This window comes from Trachinotus anak, unplaced genomic scaffold (assembly GCF_046630095.1).
Source record: "Trachinotus anak isolate AG129_WGS33_773 ecotype Australia unplaced genomic scaffold, CSIRO_AGI_Tana_v1 ptg000028l, whole genome shotgun sequence".
Taxonomy (NCBI): domain Eukaryota; kingdom Metazoa; phylum Chordata; class Actinopteri; order Carangiformes; family Carangidae; genus Trachinotus; species Trachinotus anak.
The window spans coordinates 1,326,614-1,340,917 of record NW_027273879.1 but is presented as its reverse complement, the minus strand read 5'-3'; the positions used below and the strand labels follow the sequence as shown (position 1 = coordinate 1,340,917).

General features: G+C 40.3%; 1 protein-coding gene across 5 annotated transcripts; it reads left to right on the top strand.

Moving 5' to 3' along the window:
* The first annotated feature begins 957 nt into the window (after positions 1-957).
* Positions 958-13,280, top strand: marveld2a (MARVEL domain containing 2a). 5 transcript variants are annotated; one of them, XM_071465343.1, is made up of 9 exons: positions 958-1,057; positions 4,270-4,361; positions 5,739-6,701; positions 7,909-8,129; positions 9,085-9,120; positions 9,258-9,415; positions 10,405-10,576; positions 11,160-11,210; positions 11,767-13,280. In XM_071465343.1, exons 3-9 carry the CDS (start codon positions 5,756-5,758, stop codon positions 11,884-11,886), a joined length of 1,704 nt encoding a protein of 567 aa, XP_071321444.1. In that variant the 5' UTR covers positions 958-1,057; positions 4,270-4,361; positions 5,739-5,755; the 3' UTR covers positions 11,887-13,280. The 5 variants fall into 5 exon arrangements, with proteins under 5 accessions (XP_071321444.1, XP_071321445.1, XP_071321447.1 ...); XM_071465344.1 differs by having other exon boundaries at positions 966-1,057; positions 4,270-4,328; XM_071465346.1 differs by lacking the exon at positions 958-1,057 and adding an exon at positions 1,064-1,440 and having other exon boundaries at positions 4,270-4,328.
* Positions 13,281-14,304: the final 1,024 nt, after the last annotated feature.

Genomic DNA, 14,304 nt, shown 5'->3' with positions numbered 1-14,304 from the left:
CTTTAATGAAGAATAAAACAGACAGTGTTGTTTTTGCCTGTTAAAAGAATAAATGACAGCTACACAAAGACTTCAGCACTAAATTAGCACGTTGTGTTAAAGCGCGTTGGGAAAAGACTCGGTCTGGTTTGACAGCAGCAGCAGTGTTGTTTTCAAACTGCTCGACAACTTGATGAATTGTTTCCACAAACTGTCACACAACTGTGTGTAAATGGAAAAACACAAGGACTCTGTAACAATGCAGTTTTATCATCAGCTTGACTCCAATAATTCCACAGCTACTCTTTAAAAAAAAAAAGGCTTGTGTGTTTTTTTTGTGATATTTGTAAAAAAACAACAACATATTTTACAGCTTTGAATACAAAACTAACTCATGTCTGTAGCTGTTGATCTGTTTCAAGTGTTTATTTTTCATCGCATGCATTGTTATATTGTAAATTCATTTGTATATAAAGCAGTTAAAATGAGCTCCATGTCAACCAGCTATAGCAGTAACACTACCAAGCCAATACATCAGTAATAACCATTCAATAATAACAGAGGCTGTTGCTGATAAATACTCCTTAACTTCATCTTCTGTACAGTTGTAAACATGGAGGTGTTGCTACTGTAAGATAAATAAAAGATCTAAATACTTGAGTTTGATTAAATTTAAAGTCATTAATGTTCATTTTATCAATGCTTGTTAAAATACAGACTGAATTAATTCAGGGCATCGATGAAAAATAAGATCAAGGAAAATAATAACTGAATTCTATTTGTTCATGTTCTGGGTCTATTTATTGATTTATAGAAATATTCTCAGACTTCCTCATAAAAAAAATGACTCATATTCAAAATCTTGATATGAAAACAAATCTACCTTTCTCAGGTATCAGGTGATAAATTAGTCAGAGTACCAGTGCGCAGCCTCCTCAGGTGTGCGGCTAACCTGAGGTGAGCTGCTCCTCTGCCTGAGTGACGTCAGAGGGATGGGCAGGTCACATGGTCTGGTCCGAGGGGAACCTGTGAGTGAAGTGGGACAGAGGAAGACGGAGGGAAGAAGGAAGCGAGCAAGGTAAGCAGCCCGCAGACCCTATTTACATCCAGTGTTCAACCGGCCGAGCGGAGCTGTCGGGAAATTATCGATTATGAGTCGATTATTGATCGAGACGTGAAGTTTTTGCGTCGAGAAGTTGGCGGAAAACGTGTGGTTACGTGAGGAGAGAGGAAGCTCTGGAGCCGCGGTAGTTCTCGGGACTGAGCCAGTTTAACCGGACGACGTGTTGGGAAGTAGTTTAATAACCTGCAGAGGAAACACGGAGAGATCGAAGCTGCAAACAGAGTCGGAATAAAGTGTTTGGTTTGAGTCTGAGTCCCTGTGGCGGGAGCCAGCTGGAGCAGAGGCTCCACAGGTCTGTTGTGAGGCCCAGAGGTGGACTTCACTGGCACTTCACTCAGGTATTACACTATACTGCGGTGGTGGTGGTGTTTACAGGTGCTATGAAGCATTTTTCAGCAGAGAGTTGACTTTGTAAAGCTCCATCCAGTCTAAAGGTAGATGTCCATGTGTTTGTGATTATAAAGCAGGTCTAGGTTCTATATTAATACTGTGAAAGTATCAAAGCCTCAGTCCACAGAGAAATGCACACAGCCTGTATTCAGACACTGAGCCTTAAAACCAGCTGTCAGGACTTCTGGAACTTTGTGATGTCACAACAAGGCAGTCACCGCTCTCAGGCATGCACCAAGCCCCGCCCACCTGGACCCACCATCCAACCTTACAGGATTTAATTTCTCTGTTCACCTGAAATCTGCTGTATTTATTATTTGTATTTTTAATTAAGAGGCTCAGATCCTCTCTTCTGATTGGCTCACTGACCTGTTGTTACTAGAGCTCCAGAGAGAAGCCTGAGAGAGGAGATGTAAAACTACACTGAGATGGTTTTTGGGTCTTAAAACCACAGATATATCTTCTGCTGGAGATCAACACTTCAGATAAAACACTGGAGAAAAAGTGTAAAATATGGGACCTTTAAAAACTCTTAACGTGGACTCATCTCAGAATCACTTTGCTTTTACTCAAAATTACAACACAAAAATTACTGAAAATTAGACAGAGATTTGGTGCAATCTGCATCTAAAGAAAATAAATGGAATAAAAATGCGTAAACTCCTAACTGGGACACAACACTGAGGCCTGTTTTCTTTTCTTACCTTTATAAAAGACTGGTGACGTGTTAGCCTGAGCCTGAATAGGACTGAACAATTAAATGTAATATACTTGAAATATTAATATCAAATATATATATACAAAATAATTGCAGTATTATTTCTTTCTGCACATGGTTCAGCCCTAATCCTGAAGCTTTTTTATAACTTTATGGAAGAATGTGGCGTCTCGCTGGTCTCTCCCGGTCACAATAAATGTGTGGACATACCTGCAGACAGACTCTCTCCAGGTGTGTTCAGGGTGTGATGTGGATGAGGAGTTCTTTAGTGCTGTCGTATTTTTATTCCTGCTCTATAAATGTATGCGACTGTGTTTAGTTTGTTGTTTTATTTTGGGCACTTGGACCTTGGTTATTGTGAATATTGTAAAGAAGCAGCGTCATGTTAACATATCAGAGCTGGGATATTTCTAGAGTCTGATATTATTATAACAGAGCAGCTTTCAAACAGTTTCCTGATAACATGAGTAGGCGTCTGTTGTCTGACTCAGCCTGATGATGTAATGCGTAAAGAGTTTGAAGTCCCCCAACAGTCCTCGGCAGCGTCAGCTCGTCTCCTTGTTACTGAAGCACTGAAATCATGACACACACACGACTTATAGAAGATAAACGGCACCAAGCTTGAGGCTCAGGAGTCGTCAGAGCTGTGCAGCTCAGTGAGAACAGCTGATGGATCTAAAACACTCAATCTGTAACAATTTCTGATAATGAAATCAATAATTAGATTAGATTAGATTTAGGATTCACTGGTTTTCTAAAATGATGTTGCATGAATAATCTTGTTCAGACTAATCTTGTTAAGACTTATTTTTGTTTGGCTTGGTCCCTTTTATACTTTTAACTATCAATTTATTATTGATTAATCTGCTGATTATTTCCATGATTAATCAGGTAATTATTTGGCCAATCAGAACATTAGAAAATGGTGAAAACTTTGGTGATTTTTCAGTTATCAAAACAGTTGCTGGTTAATTTTCTGTCGGTCGACTTAAAGATTAATTGACTGTTTAAGTTCTAGTTCGTTGTAGCTCGAGCTTCAATGTTTAGTTGATTAATTGATCAAAAATAAATCAGCAACTAATTTGATTTGACAATGTCACATGGTTCTGTTTATCAATATTTAACTTTATTATTTTATTTTATATTTAAAAATGTTTTGTAGACTAAAGAATTAATCGATTCATTGAAAAAATTATTAGGCAGATTAATTGATGATGAAAATAATTGTAAGTTGCAGCACAACTAATAATTATTTTTGTCCATCTTTAGATTATTTTCTCCATTAACTGATTAAATATTTGTTCTATAAAACATTGAAAAAAAACACATAATCCAAGAGCACAATTTGATGTCATCAAAATATATTTGTCCAAAGATATTACATTTACAGTAATGTAAGACTAAGAAAAGCAGCGTGTTCCCACATTTGTATCTAAAACCAACAAATATTGTGTCAGTTTGAAAAATTACACTTTCAAAATAAAACAGTTCCAGGCTCAGTTTCTATCAATCAACAAACTGATCAATTAATAGTGAAAAATATGCATCAATTTTTTTAAGTTGACATATTTACAGTTCAGATATTTGATTTAGTGTCAGTTAAGACGGACTGAGAAACTACCAGAGATTTATTTTGGTTTTAAAATGACTAAAAGCTCAAGGTGACATCTTCATATTGTTGTTTTTGTTCAAGTCCAGAAAATATTTATTTGAATGTGAGATCTGACAAAGAAAAGCAGCTGGAACCAGACAGACGAGCTGTTTAATCCAGACAGGCTTCTCATCGGCCCGAAGAGCTGCTCTGTTTTCTTTTATTGCTTTGACCTATTTCCTCATCTGTGTTTGAACTTCTGTACATTGTTTTTATTGATGTAAAGGTGCCGAGCTTTAGCAGGATGTATAATCTAGCGCTGATATCGTGACTCATATCGTAATCGCAGTTTCTACCAAAATAATCCCACATTCCTACTGGAAATAAAGGTTTCAGGCTGTTGTGAACATCGTCGTCTCATCTTCACGCCTCAAACCTTCATATCGTTTGTTGTCTTTTCTGTTTCAGGTGATTCCCAGGAACAGTGTATGTTCATACCAGGTTTGCATTCTCACCTGCAAGCCCATGTAAGTCGTGTTGAGTGACTGCGTGTGAAAGAGGTATTCAAGCACAGCTCATTATTATTTTTTTTTTAACCTCTCAAGATCAAATCCACTTAAAGACGCGGGCGTCTGAGGGTTGATTTGGATGTTAAAAATGTATTTTTGTGATGCAACAGCTGCTGCAACACACAAGCTGTTATTACAACAACAGGGAAATTCGACCTGCTCCTTTGCAGCACAAAAATGCATTCTTGACTCAGCTTGCATGGAGGATGGTGGGATAACATCTCCACTCATGAGATCTGGTTGAAGGGTGTTTTCTGTGGTGACCTCAGCTGCTGGGGCTCAGGTTTCTGTCGCAGGCAGAGATGACGTCGCATGAATGTTGGTCTGAATGTCTCATTTAAATTTCTTATCAGTCTGGGTTTCCGTGTTTTTATCTTTTGGCTTCTTCCTTTTCTTATTTTCCCTTTGCCTCCTCAGTTAATGATGTGAATTATAGAGATTTGAGTCGACAGAAAATTAATCAGCAACTATAACTATTGTTTTTCTTTGTCCTATGGGATAGTAAATTGAATATATTTGGGCTTTGGACTGTTGTTCAAACAGTCGTCACCTTGGAATTTCCTGTAGCTTCAGTGATTAGGTAATTAGTTGATTATTTAATTGGCAGAAAATGAATTGGAAACTGTGATTTTTGAAGCCAAACTTCAATAATTGTCAGTAAACTGAATATCTGTCGCACAGAAGCAGACGTCTGAAGGTCGCAGCTTCACTCTGAGAAATCATGATAAGAATTTTACAGACCAAACGACAAGAAAAAAAAAAAACAGATTCATCGATAATAAAAATATTATCAAGAGTTGGATGACTAATGTAGCCCATCTACTGTGAGTAGAAAATTGGAACACATCAGAACTAGGGCTGATCATCTCCCCAGAGTCTAAGGTGATGTCTTCTGATTCAATCAATCAATCAATCAAACTTTATTTGTACAGCACCTTTCATACAGATTAGTGCCAAAAAAAGACAAATTAAATAAGAAAGCTGACAATGAGATACAATAAAATGTATTTAAGAAGCTATAATAACATAAGAAAACAAAAAATAAGAAAAATTGATGATAAAATAACATAAAAATAGAATAAAATACAGTTACAGCAAAGATACAATAAAATTGACTATTGACTAAAAACTACGCTCAAGTAAAAGCCAGGCTTTTGAGTTTATGTTTATTTTTTTTCCAGTTTATTGTTTTATGTAATAAAAAAAAACATAAGAAGCTGAAACCAGCAGATATTTTTTATTTTTTTTTAAATGACTTAAATGATTAATTATGTGAACAATATGAAATCATCAGTTGCAGCTGTACTGTAATGCTTTTATTGTAAGTAACTAACAATACTGTGTGTGTGTGTGTGTGTGTGTTCTCAGGGACCATCACTATCCTCATGTCCTATGGAGGAGGCTTTTACGGACGCACTGAGCGTGTCCGCCAGGCGCCCCACTATGACCAGGTACCACAGGGCTCCTTGTCCCGGGAAGACTCCTACGATCTACAGCCGCTGAGGGAGCAGAGAGCGCCGCATCTCGCCCACAGCGCCGACCCCCTCCCGCCTCCACCTCTGCCCGACCAGCCCCCTGTGGGCCCCGAGTTCGATCCCAGCGGCAGCGAGGACAACACGGACCCAGACCCCGACCCCGCCATCGACATCAAACCGGTCCACCGCTTCATCCCCGACTCCTGGAAGAACTTCTTCAGAGGAAGCAACCGCAGCAGTAACAAGCCGTGGTCCATGCCCGCCTCCTCCTGTAACAACAACAACAGCACCACCGAGGGGGTGCGCTGCTCCCCTCCGCACTCCCCCTCTGTCCCTGGGTCATACCGCGACCCCTATGGGGGCTCAGGCAGCAGCTACAACTCCAGAAAGGAGCTTCTGGAAGGCCCTGAGTCCGTGTCGGGGCACACCTACCGCACAGGTCTGACCTACAGCGAGCGGGTGGAGGAGTATCATCAGCGCTACGGCTACATGAAGTCCTGGGCGGGGCTGCTGAGGATTCTGGGATGTGTGGAGCTCCTGCTGGGAGCGGCCGTGTTTGCCTGCGTCTGCGCGTACATCCACAAAGACAACGAGTGGTTCAACATGTTTGGATACTCGCCTCCTGGAGGAGCGTTCGGAGGAGGTCTGTACGGCGGCGGCTTAGGCGGAAGCTACTACACGGGCCCCAAGACCCCGTTTGTGTTGGTGGTGGCGGGGCTGGCCTGGCTGGTGACTGTGATCATGTTGGTGCTGGGGATGACCATGTACTACCGCACCATCCTGCTGGACTCCTCCTGGTGGCCTCTGACAGAGTTCACCATAAACCTGGCTCTGGCAGTGCTCTACATGGCTGCAGGTGGGAGCAGATCTGCACAGCCAAACCTCAAACACACAGGCCATTACTTTTACATTTGCAGGTTATTGTCATTTCCTCTGCAGGATTACACAAAAAAATACTAAACCAGTTCACTTGGTGGGAAGTGAGACGTGGGCCAGGGAAGAAGCCATTAGATTTTGAGGCAGATCCAGATCATTCACTGGAAATTTGACTTTTTTTCTCTGAAGTCTGGTGTATGATGTTTGACATTGGAGTTCTGTCCCCTTATATTTAAAGTTATAATATCCCACAGCACACAAGGTGACTGATCAACAGGATATGAAACAGGAGAAACCAGCAGGTCCACCTTCTGCAGATTTTTGCCAGTTTTGCATAATCTGAACCCCACAGGAGCGTTAAAGCTCTCAGGTATCATGTTGTCTTTAAAGCATCATTACTCCACAATGGTTGGAGCGAGGGACCTGCCATTTTTTCACCTTAAACTAGAGAATCAGCATTTTCCAACGATCCCCCATTTGTCCATGTCTGTCACTTCCTTCAGTTGATAAAGTTAGAAAAGTTTTAGATAGTCTCACAGTTGTTCTGGCACATTGCTGCTTTACTTCTGTATGAGTATCAATCAGTTTTCATCTGCTAACTAACAACTAAAATGATTTTTAGACAATCAAAATAGTTCCCAGTGAATTTCTTTTTATGGGGCTGAGGTATCAGTTACACAAAGAGGACTCTGCTATAAAAAAAGAGAGAAACTTTGCAAGAGACCTACTTGATTTTGTCTGACAGCTGCTGCAGCCTCGTCAGCTTCTTCTATTGAAACTGATCTGGGATTGTGTCTCTTCAGGGTCAGTATGAGCAAGAGGGATGATTACAGCGATAAAAACCTGTGGCAGTGTTCATATGGACACCTGACTGTTGTTTTAAGACACTTAAAAAGTTGTGGACCTGCCCTTTAAATCAAGTTACTACATCAGTCTTTTCACCCTTTATGAAAATGTCAACAATAGAGGGGTGTGGTGTGGTTCTTGAGGAAAAGATATCTTGCCAATATTCAAACACCATTTTGTATAATCACAACTTTTTGATCAGTTTTAGTGTATTTTGGTGTTAAACTTCAGTGCATTCAACGCTCTGTGGTATTAATACTTCAGTGTTTCTCCCACCACTACAGGAAAGAGAAGCTGCTGTTTTTTCATCTATTCTGCCATGTTTGCTGTTTGTTCACCAGGTATTGTCTATGTCCGTGACACAACTCGCGGAGGGCTCTGCTCCTACCCGGTCTTCAACAATGGCATCAACGGGGCGTTCTGCAGGACAGAGGCAGGCCAGACCGCTGCCATTATCTTCCTGTTTGTCACTATGGTCGTTTATCTGATTGGAGCCATCGTGTGTCTCAAGCTGTGGAGGCATGAAGCTGCTCGCAGATACCGGGAGAGGTACGGCCAGGAGGTAAGATCTCAGACTGCTCTGTGTTGTGTTGTGTTGTGTTGTGTTGTGTTTATGGGGTTGGGTCTTGGATTCCTCGACTTAACTCAGGAATTCTTCTGAAGCTGTGAGGATTGTTCCAACACTGTCTGCAATTTAGATGAGTAGGGGAAACAAGCTGTTGTTACAAATGTCTCCACCCACACACACACGCAGACACACACACACACACACACAGACTGCAATGCAACAGAGGCCATATAATTTGCACACAGGCTTACAGCTGTGGTGTAGTGAGGAGGGAAATGAGGTGTACACACAGTCTAGTTTGTGTCACTGCACCTTGTCAGACTTGTTGGTCTGTGTTTTGGCCTCTTAAAGGAAAAGTTCACTATTTTGAGAAATATGCTTGTTTGCTTTCTTGATCGGCTACAGCTTAGCTTAGCATTAAGACTGGAAACAGGGGGAAACGGCTAGTTTGGCTAACAGTTAGCCAGCTTTTTCTTCCGGAACCTCGGCCCAAATCTGGCCCATATACTTCCACATCTGGGCAGATTCTGGCTGTTATCCTCCAGGAAGATTTTCTGTGTGTTCCCCAGAATTGGTCCAGATCACCTGACCATCATGCAGTATGTGGGCTGGACTTGGACCAAGGAACCAGGTGTATATTGAGCCAGAATAACTTTGCAATGCAAATAGTATATTTTTCAAAATGGTGAACTATTCCTTTAAGAGACCTAAAGCCTAGATGGTTAGCTTATCTTAGCCTATCTTAGTGTTTATGCTAAGATGCTAAGCTAACAGTCTTCAGGGTGTCGCTGCATGTTTGTGGCGTCGATCTCCTCGTGAAACTTAAGTCAACTCAGGAGAAAAAGAGCACAAGTTGTTTCCTAAATTGCCAAACTATTACTTTAATAGTAAATTCTAATTATTAGTTATGTGTCAGTGGTTAATGTGTTTGTTTGTCTTTCGTGCACAGATGCAGCCGCCTGAGATGCGAGCTGCACATTCAATGGTAAGAATCCTAATGTAGACACTGATGAAAACATGATGATGAAAACATAAAAGCTGCAGCTCTTTCCTCTGTATTCAGTAGCTCAACAATTATTTTGACATAGTTGTATTTTGGTTTTTTTCCTGTTTTTTCTGCAGGATTTTCCAGATCCTGCTCCTAAAATTCCAGACCAGGTCGAGGGCTCCTCAGTCGTTCCAGTGCACGTTGTTCCTAAAGCGGTCCCAGCAAAGATTCTGCAGGGAGCCATACCCTCAGGACACATTCCCAAACCTGTAGTGGTGCCAGACTACATTGCGTAAGTGATGCTAACAAAAACAAATGATTATTGTCTTTATCAATAGCCGATCACATTTCCCCACAGCCCACGTTGAAATCCAGAGTTACAAAGCTCAACCAGCAGCTACACAATGTTCATAAAATACACAATCGCTCCAGCACAGTAAACGATGCAGGTAGATAAAGACGGACTGTTGACAAACAGACAAGATAGATTCTGTTCTTCTTGTGCAGCTTTAAATGAAAATGGAACTAGGGCTGCAGGTGAAGATTATTTATTATTTATTATTGATAAATCTGCTGATTATTTTCTTAATTAATTAATCAGTTATTTGTCCATAAAATGTTAGAAACTGGTGAAAAAAAAGGCTAAATAGTTCAAAACTGAAAAGAAGAAAAACATATCTGAGGAGCTGGAACCAGATGATTATGAATGACTCAAAACCTGATCGACTTATTGATTAATTGACTAATAGTTGCAGCTCTGAGAGAGACTGAGTTAATGCACGCTGTTGTAAACTGGTGTGCAGTCGCTCTTGTGTCTCAGCAGAGGGGGAGATAAACCATGAATGATCTTGTACATAAGACATTTACATATTTAATCAGGTTTTTCCAGCTCAGCATGTTTTATTTAATATGTCGATTTCTCCACAAGGATTTTAAGTGTTTGTTTGGTTCGAGAGCTGTGTCGCTAACATGAGACCAGGTTGTTAAACAGTAAGTAACATTGGAAGTAAACATTAAATGGATGCACATCTCAGCTGCCTTTGTTGAATCTGGAATCTAAAATTAGCAAAACTGATTTTAAACCAGTTTCAAACCTTTTTCACCGCAGCCTTAAAAGAAAGGTTAGACTCAACTCTCTGATTTTACCTGTAGCCTCTCCTCAGTACAAAGACACCTGCTATATTATGACCAAATATGGCTTTTACTGCTTCAGTAAACTATAAAGAAACCACAGTTCACACCTGTAATGTTAAAGTGTGCTTCTGTCCCTCCACCCCGCAGTAAGTACCCGACCATACGGTCCGACGAGGAGCGGGACCAGTACCGAGCTGTGTTCAACGACCAGTATGCAGAGTACAAAGAGATCCACTCGGAGGTGCAGGCTACCCTCAAGAAGTTCGATGAGATGGACGCCATGATGCGCAGTCTGCCCCACAACCCCACCAGCCAGATGGTGATTGGTCACACACGTCACTCAGTGATGTTACATCACATGACTGAAAGGATTCCCATGAACGTTTCTACACACATTCACCTTTACATCTTTTTTTTAATGCTGTTGAATCCTGATTGGTGCGCAGAAATACCAGTGAAGAGAGCTCAGAGAAAAACAGGCTGAATCTCTCTAAACTCATGTTCACATAAGACCTCATCAGAAGTGTGTCTGCGTCCACACGGATACTGATCAGAGCTCCAGCCTGAGCCCTGACACACAGAGGCGTCGCCCTCTCAGTCTGATTGTGTGCATCAGTGAACCACACTGGACAGTGTCTGGTTTTATGTGAGCGCTGAGGAAGCATTTTGGAAAGAGACTGATTGCGTGTCTGAAATACTGCACCCAGTCTTTTTGTTGTGCCTCATTTCCCCATCCTGTAACTTCCTCTGCTCGCACTTCCTGTTCCCACGCTACTTCCCCTCCACCCTCAAATTCCTTCTGCGCTCCATCCAGAGCTCTGACTTTACAGCACCTACTTTTCAAACTCGTTTAAGGGTCGTGTGACAGAAGTTTAACACAATCTCTCTTCCTCTTTTTGTAGGAGGTTGATCGCATTAACAGAATCCTTCAGGAATACCAGAGGAAGAAAAATGTGAGCTGATTATCATGTCAATCTTTCCCACATTCATATAGCAGTGTTTTTTTTTCCTGCCGTCCCTGTTGGGTTTCATCACAGAGGCTTATCTGACTCGCTGCTTTTCCGGGTTCAGTATTATCTCTTCAAACACTGACAGCAGCAGATGAATTGTGTCCATCAGAGAAGACAGAACCTTAATAAAGTGACAGATTAAAGAAAGGCAGGCGCTTTTTGAGCATACGTGGAGGGACATGAGGCCATCCACATATCTCTTGTTAAAAAGTCATTTCCTAAAGCAGCTGGACATTGTAGTTTTTTAATAAACATCACTCAAAGAGGAGGAAACGGCTTTGGTTGGGAACTATTTTCAGTTCTATGGCAAAGTCCATCAGGCTTTGGATGTATGCAAGTTATATATTAGTAGGATCAATTCATTCATTATCACAGTGTTATCTGTAATGTATAATATCAGTCATATAAGTAACGGCTCCTTAACAGTCTCTGGTTTGTCTGAAAATAAAACCTGAACTGGATTTTTAATCCTGTGTGTGTCTCTGCTCCACCGACCCAGGACCCGACCTTCCTGGAGAAGAAGGAGCGCTGCGAGTACCTGAAGAGCAAACTGTCTCACATCAAACAGAAGATCCAGGAATACGACAAAGTCATGGAGTGGAACGACGGATACAGCTAAACCTCTGAGGCGTCTCCACCTCGGGTCACCACCGGACACAAACACAGAACTAATGCTGACGGCTGAGCAGCTGCTGGCGGTGAAAATAACATTTTAACAGGAAAGTGGAACCGAGTCCAGACCACAGGAGGAGCGGGCGCTTCGTCTGGGAGCAAACATTTATCTGCAGTTTTGTTTGTCTCTTTGTCCAAGCCCATGAGTAGAAACAAAAGGGTTTGACCTTCAGCAAATCAGTATCACTCCCACATCTGTAGTTCAATATAAAACTATGTCCAGGAGCCAGTTAGCTTAGCTCACTGCAAAGACTACAAAGCCGCCTACACGCACCTCTAAAGCTATTATATTATATTATATTATATTATATTAGTATGTTGTTCTAGTGTAAAAATGACAGCCTTTCACAGGGCTTAATGTGCAGGGTTACTTTCTTTATAATCCTCTGTAAAACTTCTGCTTTTGTGCAAACAATGTGATACTGAGCTTTACAGGTGACTGTAGACGGACTTTATAATTGTTGGACAGAGCCTGGTTGTTTCCCCTGGTTTACAGCCTTTATTGCTAAACTAAGCTAACAGTCTCCTGCAGAGAGATATGAGAGTGGCACTGATGTTCTCATCTAATGCACTGGTCCACTTTTCCCAGTCAAGTGAATGGGAAAGTGGTCTCAGACTTGGGGATCCCACTGTGTGTATATATAATGATGTGTGTGTGTGTGTGTGTGTGTGTGTGTGTGTGTGTGTGTGTGTGTGTGTGTGTGTGTGTGTGTGTGTGCGCGTGTGCGCGTCTGTGCGCGTGTGTGTGCGTGCATGATACTGTGACTCTAATTGTAGCAGAGGCTAACCACTTCATCTCCTCAATGACTGGACTCCGACGTGAATGTTTGCATGAACCCGGTGATGTCAGATGGAAGAAGAGAAGAAATATAAAATATTCTGCGTTATTCTGTCCAGGTTTACCTCCTCTCTCAGTCCGCCTCCCTTTCTCTCAGTCCTCATATTTGCCAGACGTCTACATAAATTTCACGACCTCCCAGCCTGAATGTAAACCACTGCTTGAGCCCCGTCTGAACTGCTGTGATGAATGTTTGGATTGTTTTAATTGCATTATGTCTTTTTTTCTATGCAACAGACAAAAATCTGAATCTGGAATTATACATGTCCTTTAGTAAGTCCCTCATTTCATAGATTAAACATTTTGTACTTTTAAACATCTTCAGTGCCTTAATGTCATTTTATCTTCTTGGTTGAATGGAAATACTGTCATAAAGTCTGTATTTCTCTCATGTTAGCAACTATAACTGTAAATATTTTGCTGTAAATGTCCACTTACTTTCATAATTTAAGTGATCATTTGGTGCTTTCTGCCCTCAGATTACACTTCTGCTTATCCACTGAGTCTGTGGTCTCTTTATTTTCCCTCCATCAGGTTCTTTCACTGGAAACAGGAAGAAGAAATACCAACCAGGGTACTTTGTCAAATTCAGCAAAATAAAGTTGAAAGAAAACTAAGTTAGAGCTGAAAGGATCAATTCATCTGTAGTTGACTGACAGAAAGTTTTCATGCAAAAATGCTAAAAATTCAGTTGCTAGTCATGGAAATGTTAAAATTTGCTGCTTCTCTGGGATTTAATCTGAGTATCTCTGAGTTTTACACTTTTGATCGAACAAGAACAATTTTAAAGTCACTTTGAATTTTGGGAACTTGTGGTCAGCATTTTTCACTCTTTTCTCTCATTTTATGCACAAAACAAACTAAAAATAATAGTAATTAAACAGAGAAAAAGATAATCATGAGTCGCCACCTTAAAGTCATTAATTATAAAATAATAACATTCAACCTAATTTGACCATTGTAGTGTTTGATGTTTAAGAGCCTCTTCTTTTTAAGTAATTTACATTATTTTGTTTATCTGTTCATGTATGGAGTCCTAAAAGTGATGAAATGTAAAAGGTTGTCAGACAAATCAAAAACATAGCATCATAAATCATCAATAAATTATATTCTTAAAATGGATCTTAAATGAAATGCAGTATAGTTCTGTAATTTTCCTTTCTCCTTCAAACACTAATCAGTTGATTAAATAAATTAAAACTAATTTAACTTTTCGATTCTATCTTTTTATTAATGTCACCAGTTTGATTTTTTTATTTGTAATAGGCTTTAACTTTTGTCGTTCTTCACCCTTTCTTTTATTCTTTATCATTTTATTATTAGATATTTCTCTAAACTTCATTATCTGGACTTAAAATGGCCTGAGTAAATGTAAAATGTTTTATTTTTGATTGTGCTGTGTAAAGCATTTGTTTTAAATCTTTCATTTTCCCTTTTTGAAATTTTTATCATTTATCTATTTTTTCCAAAACCCAGGAGACAAAACAAAAATAAAATGAGCAAGTAGAAGATAAATTGAAATGTAGA